The 27,421-nt window shown below is 41.1% G+C and overlaps 1 protein-coding gene across 2 annotated transcripts in view; it reads left to right on the forward strand.

Annotated features, from left to right (window-relative positions):
* LOC139133402 (nucleolar protein 4-like) overlaps positions 1-27,421 on the forward strand; it is a 79,996-nt gene that overhangs the window by 37,809 nt on the left and 14,766 nt on the right. Inside the window, exon 1 of one of the 2 annotated variants that reach the window (XM_070699970.1) lies at positions 24,288-24,615. The exons of the other annotated variant lie outside the window; for it this stretch is intronic. Within the exon in view, the coding sequence (XP_070556071.1) occupies positions 24,574-24,615 (42 nt within the window). The 5' untranslated portion in view covers positions 24,288-24,573. Of the gene's footprint in view, positions 1-24,287; positions 24,616-27,421 lie in introns of those variants that run through there. 2 annotated transcript variants of the gene reach the window in all.

The following is a 27,421-nucleotide window of genomic DNA, read 5'->3' on the forward strand; positions in this document are numbered from 1 at the left end:
AATTTGTTACGAGTTTTATGTCGTGACGTGCGGCTGAACGTATGGTGGCAAGCTATCTATATTCAAATTTCGTCCATTACAACCATTATTGAGGTATTATAGGAGGACCATAATTTTCTAGGGCACTCATGGGTGCTTTTTGCCGATATCTGCTCTGGAGCATGAACTAAGAACAAAACGATACAAAATTGTTGTTGGGAAAATCGGAGTGTCCTGTCGTTTTCCCGCCTTTCGTTCACCCGAGCGACCGATAGAAAATTAAGTCTGGCATTTATGACCGAAGTTATATGATAGATGACTGTGGGTAAAGCATGACCTGATAAAAAGATGTAAGATCTGTGAAAAATGAGCAAATTATGATGGAATTGTGATTTTATTTAGATATTCTTCCGATTTGGACTTGTTTGCGATCCGATAAGCCGATACCAAGACGCCCTTTCCATTCGATAAAGATGCGTTCGATAAAATTGTGGCAATTTCATTGCTTAGCCTAATCGTAAGAATCTACATATTCTTAATGTGAACGGCTGTTATCACCCTTCAAGGTGCGTGTGTTTACATTTTTCCGTTCATAACTTAAGACTATCAGATTACTCCGGAAGTAAATTAGTTCACTGAATTACAATTGAAAGTGAAGACATCTGACGACACATGTTTAGTCTTCTTTATCACCCACGCCAAGCTCGATCAAAGGGATTTATTCGTTGAGTTTCAACTCTAGGGAATCGGAAATCCCCTCCCAATAATAGAACCAACCTTCCCCCCCCCCCATTAATAGAAAATTCCAAGTTGAATAGCCAATTTCTCTGGAGCGCCCTCACAGGATAAGATATTGTGGAAAAGCGTTTATGTAAATTATATACTGCGTTGATTGCCTACAAGGGCTATTCTTTTATTGGATTTGACCTACAAAGACGAACTCGAGAGCAGAAAAATATATTGTAATATAGTTAGAATTTTACACAATTGTGCAGGTTATCGCAAAGATAACGAAACTGAACCGACAAGCAGATAACACCTTATGCCATTTACTGAACTGAACACTTTGTGTCTGATGCAGTGCACGAAATCTGAAGGTTTTGTTTGTTATGGGAAGGAAAGGGAATGTTTTATACTTCAGAGAAAATGCTCAAACGTAAAACTTCACGTTGTTGGACAAACCTACAGATTTCCTCTTCGGCGTCGTACAGAATATTCCATTTCTTGAGGCAGTTACCAAAACATATTTGGTTCTAGCTTCGGCTATCGGTAACGCTACGACACGATCAAGTCACCCTATTACAACAATTCTGCCGTCTGTTACTGAATATATAATCGTTTGTGTCGTCGAAGGTGCGATTTAGTTGTCTTCGGCAAGGGTTATTCGTGAAACTCGGCCTGCTTCCTGAATATGTTATGTCGAAACATTCAAACAAAATAAAAGTTAGTGAGATATAGGAGCTGTGCATTGGTGTGGTGCAGTTTCATATGAGTCATGCAATTTGTTCCTAAGTTTGAATATAAAACCATGACAACGTCCCGCACTCTTACCATCCTAAACCGTGTACACGGATTCTTCACCACAGTCTCTCTCACGAAGCGCACTCACACCGCTACTGTGGATGTTGCCTGTGGCTACAAGACTCATGCTATCGTAGAATTTTATGTCGTTTGTATTGATTTTCCGCTTGGTTTTCTTCGTCGTGTCAAAGGTTTAGATTGGCGCCTTCGGGCACTCCAAACTAGAGGGTTGACAAATTCAAAATGGCGTCCCGTGGTACTCGGTCGCTGCAGAGCGTTCCGCTAGTAAACTAGGTGGAGCAAATTAGATCAAACCGAAGATTGCATTTCAGGTATATTTGCCGAGTAGCGCAAACCGAATTTCAACTGAGTGTTTCCTAATGCAGAAAGACTCTGTACTTTGCCGCTCAGTGACTTGGTAGCTTATTACTTTGTAGACGGTCTACAATTAAAAAAAGTCGACAAAAATGTTTGCTTTCATTCAAAGCGAGTGCTAGATTTAGTGCTTAAGGAGGGACAGCTGGGTATAATTTCACTCTTTCTAGATTGCTTCATCATGCTCTGTCATTTTGATGAAAAAATTTTACTTGGTTCTCATTATTACAGGAAGAGCGTGTAATTGGCTGCAAGATTACTTACTAATCACGGTTTCCTGTTTTATTTATTTCCTCTTATGGTATTCTTTCGGGTATGATGAATCTTGACCTTGGTTGTAATTTTGGCGCAAAATTAACCCGGAGGATTGCGATTCCGGTGATTACATCTCGTTCAGCTTCTTGGATGGTGTTGTAATTTTGAAAAAAAAGAGCCTGTGAAAGATGATTCCCCGGGGAGAGAAAGTCGGCACAATTCTATGCATAGATATTACGACGGAGAATGCCCGGGAACCAAAGTTCAGCCCCGCCAATGAATATGGTGGCGGCTGAGCGAGCAGACTATAGAAATTTTCTGTGACCTCTTGATTCCTCAAAGCCCATCTGTGATGTGAATTTATCCACCTTCTCGACTTCAATATTGAAAGGTAGAGGATCCCTTCTGTCAAACACATCACTTCATTCCTTTGACCTAGCGAAAAAAAAGACATGACCCTGTCTTTCGGTGGGCTAGCAAACCTTTTTAATGATGACCCAGTTCCGAGTCCGTTTGTTTCCTGTTCATGGCAAATTAAAGTACTTGGACGGATGTTTGTTGGACAGATGTCACAACTCTCGAATCGTTCACCAGAGTTCTGCTCGCAAGGACGCACCCAGGCGATCTTAGCGTTTGAGAAGCACGTACATAGGTTCCCATAACAAATCCTACCCCCTTGCGCGGCACTCTTATTGCTCGCTAGAGCAACGTGGCTCTACCTGTCTAAACGTTAATCACCTTTCAGGCAGTATCGCGACATGGAGTCTGATTGGCTGGCCCCTGACAGGCTCAAAACATTCAGTGAGTCCAGTCACCATGGAAACACCAATTCTTAAAAGCTCAAAATCGCGTTGTTTTCAACGGACGAATCGCAAGTTTGATCGGGATTCCTGACACTTACCCGTTCATTTGTGTCCTAAAAGTAATCAAACCTCGAATATTTGCTTTGGCATTTTTTACGCTTGTTGCTCGATAGGTTAGCAGTCCATGTTACGTCCATCCAATTGCATCCTTGAATTATTTTCAACACTAATTGACAGGTTTAATGCGACAGATTAATTACACGCTGGTCGGTGACGGCTGAATAGTCAACGACCACACAGGGAATTAAAGAAACCTCATAGATGCGAAGTCCTCAAAAATGAAGAAGTGCTCGAGTGCATCTTGGCCTTAAATATGTCAACAACCTTGTTTCCATAACGGAATAGTGCACAATTTTCTTGGCCTTTGTATGATAATTTCGCTTTTTTTCCAACTCGGTCTTCCGGCTTTGATGGCAACCTTCATCACTGACAATGTATATTAAGCTCACCAAGGAAATTTTCATAACATTAATCTTCATTTTTTGTCGTACCGATTCCAAGTACACATGATTCGGCTGTCTTCTAACTGTATGGGCGCCCATCGGCCGGTGAGAAACTTTTTTCTCGTTCAAAGTTAAATGCAGACAAATGAATATCTTCACTTACACAATTGGTGTTCGTCACTAATTTGCGTTTATCATACCGTTTGTGTATTTACACGCTTATCTATTTATCTTTATTCTATCAAGTACACACCAAACAAATTGATCAGTTTAAATGAAATTCGTCTGGCGCTAGTTGGCATCTAACCGCTAAGTTGTTCGGGATTGACTGGAGTCATTTTATGCCATCGCATGCGCAACACAATCACATGCGCAACACCATCGCATGCGCAACACATAGAAATCTAGATCGCAGAGCCGGGTTGACATATTTCCCACCAAACCTCAGCGACAAGGTTCAAAATCGGACGTCCGCGTTTCGACTGAGCTCAGTGTGTTTCGAAACAGGCCAGACCGACTCCTCGTTCATGCAGAACAGCATGGGCCTAGGGATAGGTAACTTAGTAATGCATGAAATATTGAATTGGAATTTCACGTTTTTTAGCTGGCAGCAAGCTCTTGACGGTTTCTTTGAGACGCACAATCTTGCGTATTCAGAGGTCGTTCACTGCTTTGGAAAATCACAGAGCCAAAGCGCGATCACGTGACGTGGCAAAGGAACAGAAAGCTGACATACAACGAGCGGCGATGTGTATCGTATTAGGAACTACATTCGGCTCCAACTTCTAGAGTTACACTTCGCATCCGGGAGCTTTACCGATGTACGAAAAATATGTTTGTATTACTGAGATCTCTGCAAAGAATGTGAAATTTTCGAAGACCTGGCATGATGGCGCTGTACTTAAAAACAATTGGAAGTTCATGCTGTGCACCAAAAAAATACTTGAACTGGCAGGGCTGATTGAAGAAAAATGTGCCTTTTCATATTTGTCGGTCGCCCGATTCTGAAAAAAAAATCGTTCGTTCCGATTTATATTAAAGGTCCTCGAGAAATTTCTCGAGAGACTATGTTTATTATCTGAAAGGTGAAACATCAAACAAGCAGCCATGTAATACGAAAGAAACGAAAAAAAATGTGTCCTAAGTCGAGTCTGAAGTGAAATTCTTGACACAAAAACACTCAGCTTAATACCTGCCATCCCACGTTCGCTTACCCTTCAAGGCTGATTGTTAATACTTCATAGCTCGGCTTGTTTATGCCAATCTGCCATGTTATTCATCCGAGCACCGCTTCGATTACTGGATAATAAACGAACACCATTTCCAGTCACCATGGCGACTCCACGGATGAATCGTAGGTTTTTCGCCCCTTAAATCCAAACTGACCGAAATTGTCATTTGCTCTCTTAATTTCTACGTCACTTTACGGCCCCGGTTTTTCCCATATTAGCTTAGCGTCGCATTACGCAAATCTCAAATTTTTTGAAGTGCATCACCACAGGTAGGTGTGATAGACACGTACACAGGAAGCATTGCTCGTATTCTGATATACGGTATTTCACAACTCTCGCTTGCATCTTGTAATTTCATATTTTTTAACCCACTCATTTCGACGTATTGAAAGAATAAATTTTCTTGGCGTCAAGATGCAACTTCCCAGACAATGTAGCGCGCCCACAGTGTTTGCATTGAAATGGTTTGGCTAGTCATTTGCCAACAGACAAAATAGAAGGGGGCTGATTTTTGGCGGGATAATGATTGCGCAGACGACACTTACTTGTTCCCTTTTCAAAAGGTGGGTACGGTGAATTCAGCTCGGTGTGCGCTTTGTATCGAGCCGAGTAACAAATCATGCGCATATGGTGGCATTACAATCGAACAAGATTAACGAGCGGCTGACAAAGCCACACGACCTCTGCAGAATCGAAATAGAAAGTCCTGAAATCTGTGGAATTTTTTTATTATTGGCGAGGATGTTAGCCCAACAGCAGATAGCGATATACCGTATAATAAATACGACTGGGATCGGTCGTACGCTATAGTAGTGGTTTATCGTTTCCCCTGGGCAATAACGAATATTAATAATCGCAAAATATATCATCGGTGGCCGCCAAAGGCTCATGTCCCATCATTCTAGAATTTAGAACCGAGAATTCAGATTTGAGCATAGCGAGCTAATATGGTTGGTTTTTGTTGAAAGCAATTTGACGATGAATTCGCTCCTGTGGGCATGTTGATATTTTGTTGACCTAAATGGTATTGACATATATCTCACCGGTCTGTTTTGTGAATGACAGATTATGGATGAAAGAGAAGGGAATCGGGCCGTTCGCTGGTGCCAATGCGTGTTAATTTTACACCTTAGAGTTTGAGACGAGGAATATTACTCGGCTCATAAATAAATCAACCGCACACGGAAATTTCCACACACAGGCGCCATAATCGCGCCCGCGAAAAACAGACACGCGCGCGCATGTGTACCAGTTGTACAAGCGGCTCATACGCCGTCTCTTACTTTGTCGGAAGTGTTGTGTAGGGGAACTTGGCGTTGTTTGAAGGAAATGTAGCTTTATTGATCAAGGTTGACCGCCAAACAGTTACGGGTCCTTTGATTTGAGTTTAAGTCAACGTGCGGTTGAAATTCCATGTTGAGTTAAAGGGCCAGTAGCTTTAACTTTCGAACACTTTCTTTCACTATTTTCGTTTTCAATGTCAACTACAATTACTTGTTCTACTCCCCAACCTATGTTCAGATACACTATTCAGCTTATCAACTCACCCTGTACATGTTTAAACGACATTGTTATTGTTGACAAATGAATTCCGGTCCGGACGATAATTCAAACGTTGACAATAACCGCGAATTCTACACGTGGCGTGCACAGGGTGTGTTGGCAAGCTGATGGGCGTTTAATTCAAGTTCTTTGCATTAGGTCATAAGGATATTTGAGATCAAGAACCGTTCCTCCAAGGCTACACCTGCGTGGAACAGCCGCAAGACATGTTATTTTGTCGAACGATCCGTGATCATCTACTGTCGGGTAAAAAGAGACATTTACAAAAAATGAAAAATAGGAAACAATCATTTGCTCTTTGCTTCGGGCCAAACGCAACTTGTCATCTCGAGTATAAATTCCCATGGAAAAAAGTCATCTTTAGATACATTGCTATGACTGCCAAGGTTAAAAATCTACAGCCATCTATTGAGATCTGCACCACAACTTAGAGTAAGGAGTTGAAATTAAACTCGCTGATATTACCCGTACTATTAATACCTCGAAGAAGAACCGTCGTCAATGCGCCGGAAAGCTCGTTTTGCGATGCGGTGGGAATGCCAAAATTTACCTCATCTGCTCTCGTCGCTGAACGAAAGCAAAAGGACAGAAGACCTTTTTTTGTAAAACTGACGGAAAATTATTGTTGACGGACCTTAAAGACTCCTCGGGAACTGACCCCTTGAGGCTGGCAATCTGTAATCTATTTGCGATGGAATAATGTGTGTTAAGATGGTAGGGCGTCGCTTCTACCCATTATTAGTGATATAAATTGCTATAGTGATTTGGTGCAGCGTTCAGAGAGCTTTGCGTGTTCCCCTGGGAACACATGGAATTGTGTCCGATTCGTTATTTTGGACCACGCTTGAGAGTTGGCCTTGCTGATTTCGCGAGGACAAGAGAGTTTTATTCTGGGTGTAAACTTTGTCATAGAGCATGCGCGCTCTCACTGGCATGATCAGTCCAAAATGAATCGCGAATGTGATTTCCATACCTCGCCTTAAGTTTTCCGTTTTCCGGCATTATGCTGTCGTTTGATTTAGTTTATGTGTTACCGAGCATAGGTGTTAGGTCAGTCGCAAATTGATGGCATCTCCCTCTTTCATGTCAGACTGTAAAGCGCAGGGCTTTAGCAGGTTAGGTATCAAGCCTCATGATGGCGCTGTCGCTGGACGATGGATTACCTCGCGAATGACAGAGAAGCCGGGGGCCAAGATCTCCTTCGAAGCTGGTACTTTTGAAGAGCGGACCCCTGCCGCATCTTCTAACACAACATATCGAGCTACCTTTGCTATGATCATGACAAAACATCAAAATTACTCACACTTTTCAATCAGTATATTTTTCCCTCTTTTTAGAAACGCTTTTGACAAATAACCGCCCCAGCAGCGCGCACGTGTTCAGATCAGTTGGTTGTCGGGCGATGGACGATGTAAATAAGTTGCTCTCCTCGATCACATAGATATATAACGACGAGTGGGAAATTGAAAAGTCAGATTTGTGTCACTCCAAAAAATATTGGCTCCCATCCTCATTAATATAATAACTTCCTTCAGTGCCCCATTAACTGTAGCCGATTCAGCTGCGCAGGTGTGCCACTGTAGTGAACCGCGCAGAATTGTACCACGATGTCGATGCACCATCCCCCGCCGCTGGAATGTCCGAACGCCACCGTGTTTGACTCAATCGGTTGCTAACCCCAATGTTGCTAATAAGTACACCAAAGTATACGATAGTTCACACAGAGCATAGTAGTACACAAAGATTTTACGCTCAAACTGAAAATTTTGGTATATATTATCATTCTTTATTCCTGTTTATGACGACATTTTCGGCGTACCCCCTAACTCATGTTGAAATACCCACCACTCGCACACACATGGTGCATGTATGTTTCAGTCAACTGTGCAATGTTTTCGTAGGGATTGGGGTCAGGACAGAAATTTCACGGACAACGCAACCTAATATGTTGAGTGTGTTCTTATTATTGACAATCCTTTCTATCCGTACTTGTCTTCCTCCCCAATTTATCTTTGACGATTAAAGAGACGGTGTCGTTCGAACTGCGCATGTCATATGGGACCTATGCGATCAATGTAAACACAGTATCCAAGGTATTGATGAAAGTTAAAACAGGTTTGTGATAATGTAAATCGTAAGTTGTTAATGTTGAGACTATGCATCAAGATATCGTGAAATGCATTGTTTGTAAACAAGAAAGATGCTTAGGCGCACTTCCGATGATCTCCTCCCTTTGAAGTCAAGGAGGGACCGAAATTTCATTGTCAACTACGACAATTCATCGAATATGCCTGGCTGCGTTCGATAGTCTTGTATATGGGTAGGGGAATTCCACATGTCGTTGGGAGTACACAAATGAAGTGTATAACTAAAAAAACCCGAGTTGCAGTTATATGCGATTTAAAGTAACACCAATCGCCGTGTTGACAAAAAAATAAACGAAGTCAAACCAACGCCGGAAAGGATATAGCCTGGGCGTTTCTTAAGATGTTGTGAGGCTGTGTTTCCACATGTTTGGGTCTTATAGGCAAGTGAAATTTGAAGACGGCATAAAGAACTGAGAAGGCTTGCAAGGTTAACGCCGATCTTCAAGCCTACCGATGGAACGTCCGTGAAAATATTATCAAATTACCGCTCGCACCCAGAAGTACATCGATCGAGAAAATATCTGTTTCACTGTCGCCATAAATTCAGCGAGAGACTTGTAAACGATTGGCGCAGATTTCCCAAAACACCGATGGGGTCGCTGTTAACTTTCGCTCCAGGAATCCACGAGCCTTAGTCATCGCCTTGTTGCACATATTTCATACCGAACGGACGACATGTTTTGACAAAACATCCGCTGGTTAGGCTGTTGAACCCATCGAAATATTTTTCTCGGGGTCATAAACATAGATACGCCTTCTGCTGGCAAGGATACGCTTCATCGTGAGAAACATGATAAGGTACAAAACAGTCACATGTACACGAAACACTGAGCAGATACGTCCTCGCTGAGCAAATAAATCGTTTGCTTCAACTGCAGAGGGCGCTTTCCAGCGTACAACGAACTTTTCTCAGGAAGACCCCACAGTCGTCAAAAAACGGTAGCGCAAATGTTCATTCAATATCGACAACATTTGCTTTGTCTATAGATGTTCATGTGGAGACGATACATGCAAGAAGAGCAAGATCAAATTGAGGACAGGATTTGTCAAATACAGCATGCATTTATTTTGCGCGAAGAGCGTCATGTTACAACTATTGACAGCGTAACAAACCGGTACAGGGTAAAGCGAGTTCATATATATATATATATATATATATATATATATATATATATATATATATATATATATATATATATATATATATATATATATATATATATATATATATATATATATATATATATATCATAGAGAACCCATAATGACATAATGATATATATATATATTTATATGTATATATATATATATATATATATATATATTTATACCACTCCAGGTCATGTGACCTATTGTTCTTGCCATCCATTTATTCCTGAAAACACGACTGACACCTATTGTTCTTATGCAAAATAAGTAATCAGTCATACTTTTATTCATATGTAAATAAGTAATCACCACACTTTAATGAAAGAAAATCATTATCATATCAATAAAAGTGTAGTGATTACTTATTTAAATATGAAAAAAAGTATGACTGATTACTAATTTGCAAGAGAACAATAGGTCAAGTCGAGATTTCTAAAGCATTCACACACATTCAATAACAAAATAAAGACAATTTGTTCAACTGATATGTTATAGCATCACATTTTATAATTCAATTTTAACTTTCTTTTGACCATGCTCAAGGTAAGCAACATGATTTGTTGATGAAGAATGTCCATCTTTAGATTCGGCGTCTTCTTGGGTTGGACCAATCTTGTCTGTTTTGCTACATTGTTTTGTCGTAACTTGAGAAACTGGTTTACTTACAGATTTCTCTGATTAGACACTAGATGGAGGTGGTAGTAATGTATTCGACACATGCTTTTGTTGTGCAGTAGACATACATTTGAGGCGCGTACACCGTCATCTGATCTGTGACCTGTTTGTTCTTTGATAAGCTGCTCATCGAATCCCTGATGGTACAGAGATGTTGCCGCATTCACCTGAAATTATCAAACAAAAGACATATGTGACAAATATCATGGAAATAAGTGCAGCCTTTTTGTAACGTTTGTGGAATAGGTGAAAGAAATTCTGTGATACTGCCGCACACACAACAAATTGTTTTGGTCAATGAATTTAATTTTATAACTTTACAGAATTCGTTCTGTGTATAAATATTTTAGTAAAAGAATAAATTACCTTGCCAGAATATCCAGTGTGCTCTCAGTCTGGCAAAGCCATCTTGTACATATGCTTTGTGTAAAGACGTATATTTCCTGGCAGGAGAACTTGATTATCCCTTGGCAAGGGTCATCGATAGTACAATCCCGTCCGGTGTTATCATCGCCAAGTACTTTTTTATATGTTGAAGTACACATCGTGGATTTTATGCGCTCCGTAGTAGCGGCTGCTCTTATAGGGCAGTTTGCCCGTGTAAAATCCACTTTGGTTGTTTTTACATGGCCGTCCATGGAACTCTGGCGAGTCTCTTGGGTCATCAGATCAGACAAGTTGACAAGGTCCATCTTGACCAGTCGAAAAAACGAAAATGGTTTTGAAAGCCTGATGCATCCACGTGGCAATCACATGCATCTACAGATTGAATTCCTTCTCGCAAGCCAATAGCCAACAAGATAGAGTAAGGCAAGCCATTTTATTTAACCAATCAGACTAAAACAGTTTCCTTCTCCACAGGTGCATTATACCACTCTGTAACCCTTATTCAAATGCAGATTTGCAGTTGTCCAGAGCCCTTGTCCTACTTGTCTGGGATAGGTCATTCTCCCCGGACTCGCATGCCAGGTGCATGATGACCTCTGTGAACCTTTCGACGTACAATGGGTCACTCAATTCCATTGTGGGTATTCAAATCAAAAGTAGACGATTTATTGACAGTAATTTTCAAATTTTAGAGAAGATTGGCCTGTTTTTCGTGGTATAAGTCGTTAATCGCACCTCGTAGGTGTGCTGTTACAGTTGTAATCACCACACTTATGGTCAGAAACTTGTAAACATCACTCGGCCTTCGGCCTCGTGATGTTTACAAGTTCCTGACCATAAGTGTGGTGATTACAACTGTAACAGCACACCTACTCGTGCAATTAACTATACATATATAGACACAAAATGTATACAATATGATATATATATATATATATATATATATATATATATATATATACATACATACATACATACATACATACATACATACATACATACATACATACATACATACATACATACATACATACATACATACATACATACATTGTTTTCTTGTAGCATACCATTGGGAGTCAATTAGAAATCATAAGACTAAACCAATGTATTTTGAAAAGTCAAAATAGATTCTGTTCCATTTCTCCATGATAAGGTTACATGTAAACGACTGGTTGGTTGCGGGGATCTAAAATGGTGTCACAGAAATATAAAGTTGGACTTCTCACTTAATTCTTATCTGCGATTCTTGATCTAAGATTGTTTTATGGTACAATGAGAAGCATAAAAGACTCACGCCGTCCTGTTAAAAACGCCCTTGAAAATCTTTTTTGCCAGAAATTACTATTCGATATTTTATCCGTTGCCATGCAAGTAGTTGCAATTAAATCGGAAGCCTAAGATTACGAAACTCAGCAAATCTACCGTTTGAAGTAAAAAATCAAATGATTTTTTCATCAATATGCTAAGCTTACCGTCTGCATTGGAACGATTGGCCAAAACATATAGCTGGAATGATATTTTCTCTGTGAAAAGGAGCAGGTAGTGTGTCGGTGTAAAACTGTCCGTTCACCTTGCTTTCCAAGCGTGTTGCTGCATGTTAAAACATGTGCTGTGTGAACACACCAAATGCCCGATCGACAACATCATCGCACACCCGATTACCCGTTCAATATGGAAAGAACAAAAACTTTTACGTATTCCTTTTCAGTAAAAATTGTGTAATTAAATCTCAATTTAGCTACAAATTAGGAAGTGTTGTCCATCGATCATTTGATTTTGTGCCGTCTTGAAAACCCTGTTCAATTGCATGCATAATATCAAACTTGTCTGAGCCTGTCACTTGTCCGCAGCCTGCAGTGTGTATGTGCAGTGTCCCAATTTACTGTAAAACGACTGAATTTTCGTCCGGGCCAGAATTTATTTGTAAACCACAACATTGCATATTGTGTGTACACAATATGTGATGTTTGAATGCATATTCGTTGGGTGGGAATAAGAAAATATAATTGTTTTCCGGAAGCAAAAACAGTAAATATTGTATGGAAAGTTCAGCTATCGGCCGTTCCACACTGAAGCTGACCGTACCGTGGATAAAAACATTAAACACGTGGGTCTTTAATGTTGATAGCATTTTATACTGCACAGTTGACTGATAAACTGTGCCTCATGCATCGGTTCTGTAGCTATCTGCTTGCCAATATTTTGTGCCGTATGTCCCTGCTGAGGCGGAGATAACTTTTGTTTTTTCAATATTTCTGTTCCATGCTTCGGCCATTTTGTCGAAGGTTTCCTGTAAAGCTTAGACATCTCTTGCACAGTTGTATGCGTGGCGTGCAGTCACGTGATGCTTTTGGAGAAGTTTTTTTAGGCTCAACATAACCCAAATGGACAGAGCGTTTTCACGGTCTGTACCATATTTTGCCACGGGAATTCATCGCCCGATATTACTTCATTTATCCGCAGTAACAAAGTCTTACACATTGTGTCGATAAAAGTAGGAAAAACTGATCCGTCTTCACCGCTCAGGGTATAAAAGCCAGGCCTTGCATGTCACAAAGCGATGGCGCAATTTTTTTCTGTAGCAGGATATTGTGACGACGCATCCAACATGTAATTCCGCATACTAGGAAACGACCAGCACAGCTTTGCCTTTGAAGCTCGAAACAGCCGGCAAAATATGGTCACCAGATTGCATATACCCTCAGATAAAACCTTTAGTCTGCCTCATGCAGCATGCACCTTCTGTATGTCACAGGGCTATTGTGGATCGTGGTGAAGCTAGTGTCTGTGAATTCCGTAAAATCATCTCAAAATAAATCTACATGTAAACTCAATGAGTCCGCGTACATGTATTTTGGGGCGATCTTTTCAACACAGGCGCAGGGGCAGAAGATGGGGTGTTCTCGTACCAGTTAGCTGCATTGTTCTCAAGGACATTAATATTAAATTGTCGTCGATCTTTTTTTTTTCACTTGTCTCATTTTTCATCCTAATTAAAACATCTTTTGAAACGGCGTGCCATTCACGATTAAAAACTTGCCATAGCGCCCGTATAGCCTCACGCATGAGCGAGGCATGCGTGTACGCAATATATGTGTCGAAATGATATTCTTGAAATTATGGTTTTAAAATGGAGGAAAAAAGTTTTAAGGAATGCCCGACAGTGGCCTTTCTGTCAAAAGTGCGGTTATGGACACTTAAGTTGTTGAGTTCCACTTGTCGGGTTTGCATATCCATACTTATATTACTTAAACTTTTTACAGACCTTCCAAACAGAATAGCACGTATTTTTGTCGCCAATACCTCGCACGATGAAATCTGATTCGATGCCAAGTTCTTATCTCGTTAACAAACGTATCCTGGCCCCCGGAGGAGATCACTTTACCCGCCGCATTTCAAGCTGACCCCATTTCCCGACAACGCAGTAGCACGCGACACTTTGTGGTGCGCATTTCCCGCCTATTCGGAACATTGAGTCTAGCCGTGCAAACCTTTGAAAGCATACGGGTCACTTTAATTTAGAGTCACTCTATAGGGGATTTGGGAGCCTTTTTCAACTTTTTTTTTAATTTCTGGTAATAGAATATCGCAAATGGCAGAGGGGAGTGAAAGAGCTATGTAGCTTGTTACACGGAGTCACTATTCAATAATAATTAACTTCGAGGGTGCATCCTGAACTGTCACCGTCGCTTAATGCATCGAGCATTCACCGTTAAAAATATATTTAAAAACACCCTTTTCTCTCAGACTTTAATTATGACCAGTTGCCTTCACACAGGCAAACTTTCGCTCTAGAGTAAATTTTTTGTACCGTTTTAGGAGCAGAATCCCCGACAATTACAGCCGACAGTGGCATCAATTATGTTAGTGCCGGCTCGTGCAGTTGATTCACCGGGCGAGACCTCTTTCTATTGACATTCTTACACAATTATTCCACGCATAGTTCCCCAACTGTCCAAGGACGTCGGACAACCTCCACTTACATGACCGATGCTCATTCCTATTTTTTAATCCGTGAGAGACCCACTCGGGGTGTTTCCGCAGCAATAATGTTTTCTCTGATTGCGTTAAAGGACTTAGTATGTCCTCGAAAGACTCTGTATTCGTGCGCATAAACACATCTGAAGGTTCCTCTGCAATTTTCATGTTCGATTTTCATTATTAGGCCTACCAGTTACCTGCCTCATCAAGAAAGCATGTAAAGATGGAAGATGATTTGTTAAACCCAACTTTATATCATTTTATGAGGATTGTTGCTAGTATTTCTTCAATTTTGCAACTCATCAAAACACGTCTAAGGTTCATGTTTTTTAAACGATTTACTTGAATACAATGTTGCGTAGGGGCGTAGGGATCGGGACGATTCATTAAAATACAAACGAAAGGACAAAAAAGATTTCGCGACAGTTTTATGAGTGTGCTTTAAACGGGGAGGGGGGGGGAAGTAGAGGGTGAGTGAGTGAGCCTGGCAGAGACAGGAGAGATGTGAAATCGCGAACTGCAAATATGTCATTTTACTACTCAGTTGAAACCTTCTGCAAAGTCACTCGATGGCAGTTAATGACTTTTCAAAACTGCGCAGTTTTTCTTTTCACGTGTGGGTTACTGATGATGAGTGGCCATGAAACCTCGTTTGTTATTTCAGAGAGAATGTATATCGATTATTTAATACACTGCATGGTTGCAATTCGGTACTGAAGTCCCCAGGTGATGTTCCGAAGGTCAAAGGTCAATCACTTCGATCATGGACGCGCGTCGCATGGTCGATATACCATATATCTTGAATGCTGTCCTTTCAGTAGTCAAACTGGTGATACTATTTGTTGTACGTCAAAGGTCATCATGTTTGTCACTATCGTAAGCTAAGTATCAACGTGATGTAAAAATGCCATCGTTTTTATTTCACAAACGCGAGGTCATTCGTTATCCTATTATGCTGAATCCCCAGCTGAGTGCAGACGACAGCCGAGCGCAACAAACTCATTTTTGGCGGGGGAACAGGGGTGGGTTGTTCCATCATCTTTACTGCGTCAACAAATAATTATGCCCCTGCATCCGCGTTCCAATATTGCGATAATCTCTCTGAACGTTGCCTTCGTGATCACACATGATGCATCGCTCGAGGGCGTATGTGTCGAGTTGTGAAAGAGTTGACCATTTTGTCTATGATTTGTGAGACACGTTTGACTGGCGTTCGAAGTACTTTAAATTTTAGATAAATATCAGTAACTCGATCTATTATGACACCGTTAAAAACAAGTTTTCAAGAATGCACGGAATTAAAACATGTGCTCCTGTTTTTATGGGAAATATGTCGCGGCCAATCACGAACGAAATCAAAATATGTAATCAGAACTTTAGTTTGGTGTCAATATTAATGCCCATCATGATTTGATCTGTCGCCCCTAATGAGATATTGAACGACGGAGAAAATTAATCTAGAAAAATGTCCTTTCCCATTTATTAATTTCGTAGAAAGTGTCCGTCTAGTTACAACGGGGCAAAAAGACAACTGCGACCCCGAGTCAACCATGAGCTTTACATTAAAGCTCCATTTACTGTAAATGTTTTCCAACATTTTTAGCCACTATGTTAAGTATAGTCTGTTGCTGTAGCGTCCTCTACAAGTCATGTTCCTATGGCTGATGTTCAATTTGTCAACTCATTGCCAGCCTATCAGAGAGTTTTAATGTCATGTGTGACTGTTTAAGTCCGGAATGGAACAGTTTGTTAACAATATCGGACGCGATGCATGTCATTTTACCATGTTCTCGGGAGAATAAAAAAGGACAAATCTACTTGTTTTATAGAACAATGCTACAAACGCAGCTGCCTTTATTCCCTTTTGCGAAGAAACACTGACATTAATTACCGTATAAACATTGCGACGATTGTATTGTAAACGGCACTTGCCATGCTGCGAACAAAAGTGTAAAAGAGCGCTTTGTTGAGCAGTTGTTTACGTTTTCTGAGTTTCCGAGGCGATATTTTTCAAGGTAAGGTCGAGGAACGGTACGATAACAGAACAAACTATAAACAGTTCTTGAAGCAGGTTGCCTCCAGAAGCGTCCAAACTGCGATTTCCACGTTGTTCCACAGAGGAACATACTGTATCATACTGTATATACTGCATCGCGTCCGATATTGTTAACAAACTGTTCCATTCCGGACTTAAACAGTAACACGTGACATTAAAACACGTACTCTCTGACAGGCTGCCAGTGAGTTGACAAGTTCAACATCAGCCATTGGAACATGACTTGTAGAGTACGCTACAGCATACACTGTATATATATATATATATATATATATATATATATATATATATATATATATATATATATATATATATATATATATATATATATATATATATATATATACGTATACAGTATGTGAATGACACAGAATCTGCTGGAAGGGGGCATCTTTACGAATGGCGGACCAGGTGTTTTCGCAGTAAAAGAGAACTCTTGAATGCATCCTCGTCCGCGCAGCGGTTGCTTTCTTCAACGTTTGCATGTTCATTATTTTTTCCGGTGGATATCTTATGTTTGAGAAAATATTATCTGTGGTACCGATTTTCAATAGTTCGCGATATCATTGGAAAGAGGACAGATCTATAGGTCGAAGTCCTCTGAGTTATGGGTTCTCAAATTACAGAAGTGACGGGAATGTTATTGTTTCCCTTTTTACGCATGCGCGGAAGAGGTTTTCTTTGTCATTCTGCGCTATCCTTTCAATGCAATTGGTTTCGCAAAAAACACGGGTTTGACATACATCCAAATGGACCGTCCTTTCCTAATGTTCAATATATTACACTTATTATACCAGATCACTCAATTTTAAATGGAAAACCTGTTGGTAATATCGTTTTCCCAATCTCTACGCATGGCATATTTGTTCAGACGGTCCGATGAAGGCCTAATGCGCGCGCAGTTTCTGATCATCTTTTCTCAGTCACCTCGGATGCACCGAGCAAGTCGGACGCGAAATTTGAAACTTTGCGCGCATTGGAGACCAGACGACACCCGGAGCCCAGCCATGCTGTAGGTGTCAAGCGCATCTGCCGGGCCATGATACGCATAACTCAGCCCTCGAAGGAAGGTACCAACGGTTTCTTGAACCTCGGCGGCCTGGACTCCGGAGAGCGCATGTTCCTCGTCATTCTGTTAGTCTGATTTTATAGACATTTTGCGGATGTAGAAATGAGCGACCACTCGAGGACAGAAGGGCGTGGGCGCACACACACACAAGTGCCCAAGTTCAGAGATTGCCATAAAGCCATTATGGTGATAACCGGGAGGGCACATTGTATACATTTTTGTGTGTGTGTATATATTATATATATATATATATATATATATATATATATATATATATATATATATATATATATATATATATATATATATATATATATATACATCATTTTCATTGTAACTCTAAGCGCCACTGAGCATGTTTAACTTTGGATATTAGGCGCTATACAAATTTTCTAGATAGATAGATAGATAGATATAGTACTTCAGATGTACAGATAGCTCCCAGTGTTGTTCGTAGCGTGGTTTGGTAATAGCGGATCAATAAATTTGCACACGTCTACTGATCTGCTCGTATATTTTCTGTTTATTTGTTGGTAATTTTGATACAACGTTTCGTCCTAAAGTAGGACTTCATCAGGTTGAAGATGTCTACAAAAGGAGAATACAGGCAAATACAGAATAATGTAAGGCTAGTGTTGATCTTCATTAAATGCTAAACGGACTTTATAGGCTGAGTAAATTAGAAAGTTACAAAAGAAACGATAAGAATTGTCATACCCTATATCTTTTATAACTTTCTATAATAACATTTGTTTTGGTGGCGACTTATTGCGACGTGTACGTTTTCTATAATTATCCCAGTGATAAGAATTTTAATACCAGTCAAATTCGCGTTTCCTTCACATGCGACGTTTTGAACTTAAAATACAATAGTATAGGCGCATTCATCAACTTATTACAAGTGTTGCCCGTGACATTGTTTATATTCGAGGATTCCAAGTCGTTATAAAGCAGGTTGTTACCAGCTACACATATTTCAAGCCATCACGTGACAATTTATGATCCCGGGATGATCAGCTGCCCTGTCAATAAAGAAACTTCTGATTCTAAAAAAAACTAAACCCAGTTCGTCGATCATTACGTCATTTTTCGACTGCGACTTTGGAAAAGAGCGCAATTATATCTTTTTTTAATAATTATGTTTCCTGTCGCGTTGGAGGGGATTATTTGTAACAGTTCTGCCCTAAATTCATGTGATGAAAATCACGATCGGACAACCTCTAAGGAGTGACCAGAAAATGTTATTTTTCAGATTTGCTGTTTGCAATACGTGGTGTATAAATATTGCGCATAGTTCGAATACAGCGGCACCGTGGCAATATGTTGTTCAAGATTAATTTAGTCTGAACTTAAGGTAGTATGCGCCTCGAAAGTAAAAGACTAATACCTTTGTTCAAATTTTCCGCAAGGCATCTTTCAATAATTCTCTTTCGAAATCAAGAATAAAAAACCGGGGTCACCGTGCAAATTTTGGTACTGGAGAAACAAATTACCAAAGATTTACCGATAATTTGAAATGCAAAATGGCTGCCATGTCTGTGTCTATGGAGACAATTGAGTTTGCGATTTTCGAAAAACTAAGATGGTGATAATTTTTCTTACAGCATCACGAGCTTTAAAATGAGTCCTCGCTCGTGGTGGCACAGAAAAGCATTATAGAAGTTTTAGAGTCCGAATATCTGTCCCCGAGGCGTGTACTACCTTAACCCTTCCGACAAAGATATCACAGGGCTGTCTGCACCACCATCCGGCTCTCCAATTGAAAGTCGACACCAGGTGTTTAGATGTCTGTACGGGTGAAGAACAGAAAGCTGGTGTTTTACACATGGAGCCGACGATTTAAAATAAAAAGAAAGCAGTAAATAAATATTTCGGAATTACCCTTTGCAAGTTCTTCGTCACGGACGCGACGTTCGTGATTTGGGCTAACATGTCACCACGGCTAAGTAAAACGAATTCAATTAATAGGAATTCCCATGCCATTTATCAACCGAGTGCTCGATTCAAACAGGAATCAATACTGCATGTGCCTATTTATTGCTCCGAGTGAATTGAAAATAACCACATTTTCGTGTCTTTCCCGGAATTCCCAATATGTGCACTGACCCGGCCACGCAGACTAAGCCCTTCCCCGACGAATATTAGCCCGCGAGTCTCTTGTAGTCGTGTGCTCGATATAAATTCTCAAAGTGAGATTAATGAAACGAGGTTAAGAGGGTCATATTTTTCTTCCGCAGTAATGTCTCTCGAATGACTTTTAAGTACCCGAGAATCTGGCCTTTATCGTGTGGGGGCCATGTTGGATTTGAGAACAGGTGTGTCCAGCCGAACCTTTGCGAGAGAAAGAGAAAAAAGTAATATCTGAAGATTCGGTTTGCATTCCTGAGTTCCTGCCAATTTAAATTGCTGTCTTGACTACAAATGTCTTCTCGACGAGCCCATTCGTACGTCTCTTTTGTCTTCAGAGAGAGGTAACTGGGTCTGATCAGGTTTGAGGCCGCGCATGCTCAAAAACGTTTAGTCGTTTGGCGAGCGCCGCGAAATCCGAGCACATACATTCATCGGTGTCGTCTGCAAATTGTTGTCCCGCTTACGAGATTGTGATTCCATGTAAAGCGATTTGAAAATTTGCATAAAAACAGAAAATATACAAAATATAAAGACACGCTCAGGTATTCTGTGTAATGTCGGAGACAAAATTCGTGCAGTGCAGTTAAGTTTATGCTTACAAAATGCAAATTTCCGTAAAATTACTTTCGGTACTGTCACTGAAATGAGAGCGCGATCTTCTGACTTCACCTACAGATCACAAGTGTGCAGGTACAACTTAATAAAGGTCTTGATAAAGGATTTAAACGTAACTGGCCATATAGGAATTCGAAGTTTTGTTAGCCTCTAAAAATAAAATCTCTCAATGATTTCATGCTCTTGGCTAATGGTTCTTTGGTATCACATTTGGTTTCACCATCTAAACTGACTCGAAGTATACCACGTCAATTGCAAAGCCGTGGTTCTCTGGGAATTCATAAAACACGGTATATTTCTGGCAGAATCACCAGTTAGGCCTCAGTCTGCGCGGCGATTATTGTGACGACGGAAGAATCTTCAAATGATCACAGCGATTTGCTAAAACAAACACTGATATTTTTGAGCTGTAGCGTCAGGAGGTAGAATTTGGTGATTTTGTGATGAACATTGCAAGTATGAAGTATTACACAGGTATGATGGGCGTGGTCTTAATGACGGTGACTGGCGAAGCCGTAGATCGGAAAAGTAATAAACCGGCAACCTTTCAGTCGGTCATGGTTCAATGTATGTAAGTATATTAAGACCTTTTCAACAGAGGCTTTTCAAAAGTGGACAATAAATATATTTTCTTGGTGACGTAAGTTTTGCAGATCTGATTTGTTCTTCCGTTCGTGTACTGCAACTTAAACCTACTATGTAGGAAATTTTGGCGGTAGTTTTTGGCGGACTACTTTTTGGCGCGACCCTTGATTCATCATCTGCTACTGTTCGTGATATAAATGGTCACTCAGTTGAGTTTTGTCGATTCCGTGCCTTTTATTCCAAAATCCATCCAAATCTTTTTTTAAAACACCAGCCCATACAATGCTTTGTAGATGCATTCGACAAACACGCAGCCGTTGCGTGACCGATGTTCAGCGCTGGCCTAATTAGTTCAGGAGAAATAAAGAAAACCGGTTGGATAATTCACTTGGTGGCTACACAGGGCATTTCCATGAAACAAATCACATTCTAAAGTCACGTGACAGGTACGCATCTCGTGGAGAAAATGGAGAAAATACCCAGCGGCAATGCGCATATTTACACCCATGGTGTGAGACACAGCATCAAGTTCATAGCCAACCTGGTGTGCCTTCAAATATGATCATGGACGCATCGAGATTTTATAATGCTTGATGATCCAAAATCGCATGTTTGAAATATCACAATGTCCGATCGATCTGCAAACGTCACATGGTGAACTAACTGGGCGATGGGTAAATCACAAATAAAACACGGTTGTAAACATAAGTAATTCCCAGCATCTTTTAGTAATTAACTCCCGCGAAAATTACACTCATGCGCAGAATCGTGGGGTCGATATATTACCTTGCCGTGCAAAGGCCGTTTTATAATCTGAACAAATCGCTTTGTATTTGCATTCTCGCGAAGTTATCTTTTTTAGCTATCGATGTCCGAACGTGTGTGGAGGTGAACGTGCAAAGAGTCATTAAAATACGTTATTAAAATACACATAACCTAATAGATGCCTTCATTGAACCTGCGGGAGAATACAAAAACACGCTCTGAAATGCAATGACGACGTTTGAGTTCCGTGGTATGGAAACATGCCTATTTTCCCGGCGACCGATGGAGAGTTTCTTTTGTTACCATAACAACTGGGAAAATTTGTGGCGGCTGTGGGTGTCGCTATGCAAACGAAGGCAAGGTGAAAACGATACCGCACGACTGGGAATACAATACGCGACACTGGCACCCGGTAAGACTGATTCGGTCTCAACGGGGCAGCTTTCTGTGCCGTACCTATTAATAAATAGCGCGCAGTGTGAGCCAATTTCGACCGGTTTCTCTATTATATTGGCGGTCTTTGATGACGGGTAAGCGTGCTACCGGTGTGAAAGCGAAAACTGGCGACGTCATCTCAATAAATAACGAGGGGGAACTGACACGTAGCTGCTGGCAGACTCCGTGGACCCATTTTTGGGTGATTCACTCTGCGACATTCCTCAGTGCCTTTAATGATCGATCGAAATTATTGTCGAACGCAATAAACCAGTCCTTATGAAAAAATTAGAAATTCGTCTGCACTGTGGTGTATATTGGGTCTAAGACTATCCAAAGCTTTACAAATATACCGACTGGTTGTCTTATAAGACACGGAAATATTTTGAAGAAGGAAAGAATTTTGGGTGTATTTTGCATTTCGACTTACAAAGCTGCTGCTATCTTCTGTCGCTGCGTCGTGTGGACCGTTGCCAAGTGGTAGGCCTCTTTCCTCGCAGTTGTATTATATTTGTCCCGCGTCTGTGCAGTTGCTATACTTACTGCCCTAGAGTCGTTCCAAGAGCCAAATTCTGAATAATTAATGGCGACGAACAATCTTTAATTCACTCTGCGCTATGGGTACCCTCGCGAGGGAAAAAAAAACAGCAGACGACCTTCGTCGAAGAACGAGGCCTGTGGAAAGCCCGCCACAACTATCTTTGTCTGCCCGTCTTAAAATTTCACAAATGGGTTTCAGATTATATGATTATAATTTGAAAAAAAAAGCGATAACGACATGTAGAGTTTATAGCTTTTCAATGCAGAATGGAAACCTGTACATATTCATTTTATGATTTTTCTAAAAATAGTGAATGGAACTTTTTTGTAATATTTTTTGCGATGGCAACTCTGGTCCCAGGGAAGGTAAGAGATATGCCGACAAAATATTGGTACTCAAAAATACATTTGTGCGGAATGAAAGGGAGAGAGGTTTGCCCAGCTTTTCATGGGATTATGAACCACCCGGTGCTTTTTACAACCGACGGAAAACCAACAACAGCCCCCAGAATGAACACAAAGACGACAAGTAAATTGAATTCGCAATAGGAATTGTTTGCGCAGGTATTAGGCATAAAACGCAACATGGAATATTTAATGGTAAGATTTCCCAGACCCTCCGAACACAAACTACAGAATGTCAAGAATTAAACAAAATATGGAGTTTTTCTAATTTGACGATGTCGCTTTGCAAAAATTACGCGTTAAACTTAAAAATGCAACTATTTTTTTCTCATTTCTGGCTCTTTTCTAAATCGTCATATTTTATGTCAGAAAACGTTTGCGCGCAAAGGAAAAGGATCGGTTTCGCCTGGGTTATGAGGGATCCAGGCGGTGGCGTCTCCGATACCACGATACGAGAGCACATACCTCTCTTTGACCATTTTCGGGATGGTATGTGATCGCAATGCGGGACTCTAAACATACGTGTCAAGCAAGAGCACGCAACTGCTCGCTCGAAAACTGATTTCCTTAGGTATTCGCCAGTGGCGGTTCGTAAAATAGAGATATGGGGCACAGGCTCACGCTGAGCTGACCAGCCCTAACAGAGCGGCCGTCGACGCCGCTAAAAATTGTGGCACGCACACCCCCCCTCATGCCCAACAGTGCGCAAAGTACAAAAAATGTTTATTTTGTTACGTTAAAAGCATCACTAGTTGTACGAGTGAAAATCGGTATCCCTTTTCTATATCAGAACGTTTTCGAACATGACCTCTCATCTGGTGTGCAGAGCGGCGCTGTAATTTTCTGACACGGATTTCTTGACGGGAACAAGTAGCGTCGACAGAGGTGGCCACACCAAAGGTGGAAATAGCGAATAGTGAGGTCATTTTTGTTATGTACTTCTCATAGGAGATATACCTTGAAATGAAACTTCACTCAGGTACCAACAAAACTGGCGTATATTCCCCGACATGGGTCTTATGCCCTCCTCGATTCGTGTAATTTTATTCCCTTGGCCCCCTTCTGTACCCCAATGACGTCACTCATGGAACCACTTGTACCCCTACGCATGCTCAGATGGGCTCAGACGTGTACCCCTGAACAAAAAACAGACACCATTGCATCGCACCGGCGTAATTAGTACATTTTTTTCGGAGAGCAAGGGTTCCCGCTGAACGACACCCCGACAAATTTTGGCAACCTGAAAAATACCTTCTCAACGACAAGCTTCGAGTCCAGACACAGAAAAAAAATTGCGACGGCAATCGATCGGAGCGGGCAGAGGTACATGGTCGTTCCCTCCTTGTCAACTGTGTACGAGCGCAGTGTACATACTGCACCTATTTTTTTAAAAACCTCCGATGTCAACCAAGTCTTCTCGACGGAGGAATCTGAAAGCGGAGGTAAGAAATCTCAAACACTGTCAGCAATTTCGTCGATGGTAGGAGTGAACAACGAAAAACCGCGAACCAATACGCAGTGTCTCTCGAAAAGTATTTTTTTCCTCGTCTTAAAATTGAGACCTCATTTGATATGCAAGCGTTGACCGCTAGTTAAGTACAGCTGATTCACCCTGTTCCATACTTTCACGTTCGATATAGATGATACCCGCTGCAAATATGGCGCCCGATACGGAGCCAAATATTACATGTCAGTTGACCACCATCCGCCAGTATCTTTAATCGAATTTAAGCGATTTTTGTTCCGAGTACAGGTTCGATAAATGTGGTTTCACTAGTCTCGTAATCGGCGGCTTTTGTCTTAACCGAATTACGCAGCGATAGGGGTTGCCATATCGCCAGTGTCGCGCAATAGCGGGGCCTGCATTTTCGCATTAGGGTGATGACGTTGCCTGCGCACATTATAATAATAAAAACCGCCGATGCTCCCCGAGTCCCAGTTGATATGCAAATATATTTATGAGCGAACATGATTACTGCGCTTTGTACCGGCGGCTCACAGCCTGTACAAAACATATTCATAAAACCTCCGAAGGACGGCCTTCATCCCCCACTCTATAAATTATGTAAATACAGGGACGAATTTTTTATGTTAATATTGCCGATTCCGCCTTGCCTCGTTATGTTCGTGCCGCTGTATGGGGCCCGTGTTCAGCTCAGGAGGTGGAACAAAAATTTGGAGAAAAAAAATGAGCACGGTTAATTTAATGTACAAACGATAGTCTATTATATTTGTATCATGTGTAATATTTTAGACTTTCAGTATTGTTTTTTTATTGGGAAATATATATATAACTGGGATTAACCCAATATTTAAATACCCACGCTGTTAAACCGATGTGACCTTTATTCGTCGTTTGCTATACCTTTCGTGTGTTTATTTGGCTGTGACGAGTGCGGTGTATGGATGCCGCGGTACCACGGCAAGTAAAGCCCACCTATAAGGGCAATACAACGTGAGCACCGAATAGTGACTATGTCGCGCCTGTCCACCTTCGATACTTGCCACTTGAGCTGTTGTATTCTCTGTTGAGGAGCCTGAGTGTCTTAGATTACATTTTTCCCGACCATGGAATAAATGCTTTAGTACGGAAATCACCTTCCTTGCTTCTCCTGCATATTTGTGATATCCCAAAGAGATTTCGGTGACTGGAATTTTAAATGGCTGGCGTTTATTGTTCTTTGAGGGAGGACAAGATAAAGAAAACGTGGACAATGGCTGATCTCAGAAAACGGTTTGCAGCCTTTTTCGGAAGGAGAATAAAACCGTGACTGCGTCGAAGACAGTTCTTCACACTCCAGTAATTTTCTGTGTGGGCACAGAGCTGATCTTGGCATGAAATTCACAATCATCAACAACGATCGCGATCGATCACAGCAGTTGCGCCAAAGCCGCCCGCAGAATATCATAATCATAATGCCTGCCGGCGCCCACCGAGATGGTCGTGAACTTTGACCCGGACGCACGGCCGCGGCGTTTGGCCTTTGTTCCCCTATATTGGTTGCGTGAAGTCGAAGACAATGGACTAAATTTATCCATTGTCTGCTTTCAGACGGTTAGATGTCAGAACCGTTAATGATCAGAAAAAAGGACCCCTAAGAAGGCGACTCTCAAAGTATTCTTAAGAGGTACAAATTCGGTCAAGGATGAGCACTCTCCTTGTTGACATTCTACTCTTCAATTTAGAGAGAAAATTAATCTTCTTTCCATGAATATTTCTGCCGCGACTCTGCCCAGTGGAAAACCGTCGAGCTGTTCTTAATATCTGCATTTTCACATTTGATTCATAACTGCGAGTATTTTTAGGGGTAGGTATTTGAAATTCGAGCATGTTGGAAGACGTACCTTCTCAAACCTACTACAGCGCGCCCCCACGTTCACGATTTACGTTGCTCATCATAAACTCGATGAATAAAATCTCACCGTGGCCGCTACGCCCGGCGTCGAACGGCCATTTCTAGGTGTACAGCGGCCTTGGATGTAGCACCAGCAGTCCGCAGTATCAGCGGACGCCGAAGGGAAGGGGGTTTCACAAGCATTCATGGCCACGGGCTTTTCTTTACGAAAGCCGTGTAACAAAGGGAACACGCGAAGCTAATTACACGGTATAGTTCGTCGGTATTGTGCGTGTCACGGAGGGTTAAAAAAGCAACACAACTCTCGCACAACAACAAAAGGCTTAGCGGGCGTTAAATTGTACAGAGGGTATACAAGGTGTTCTTTTCATCATTTTAAGCAATACTTTTGTCAGGCGGCACACTTTCCTATCGGTAACCACACTTAGACAGTGATAAATTTGGATTTAAGTAGGTCCTGCGTTCAGTGCGAGAAAAAAATAAAAAAATTCACTGTAGAACACTTCGATTAAATCTTTGTACATTATTTTTTTTTCATAATACACAGCTCTGGATAAAATACGGATATGAAAGTATACATTGCTTATTTGTGAGGGGTTACCAGTTTCTGCGTGCGCACGCGCAATAGGAACCAAGTTCCCTTCTGCACCCCAAAGAATACATTTGCTCTCATTGTCGAAGGTTTAGTTATTTAACTATCTATATATCTATCTATCTATCTGTCAGTCTCTCTATCCATCTCTATCCGTCTATTTATTTATCTATCTGTCAATCTATCTATTCAGGGTAACCGACGACAGAGCGAGACTTATCATAGGACAATGTAGGCCTACATGTTCTGTAATGAAGTTTCGGTACACAGATAAGCATAACAGAAGAAGAGAACAATTAA

This window comes from Ptychodera flava, chromosome 5 (assembly GCF_041260155.1).
Source record: "Ptychodera flava strain L36383 chromosome 5, AS_Pfla_20210202, whole genome shotgun sequence".
NCBI classification, from domain to species: domain Eukaryota; kingdom Metazoa; phylum Hemichordata; class Enteropneusta; family Ptychoderidae; genus Ptychodera; species Ptychodera flava.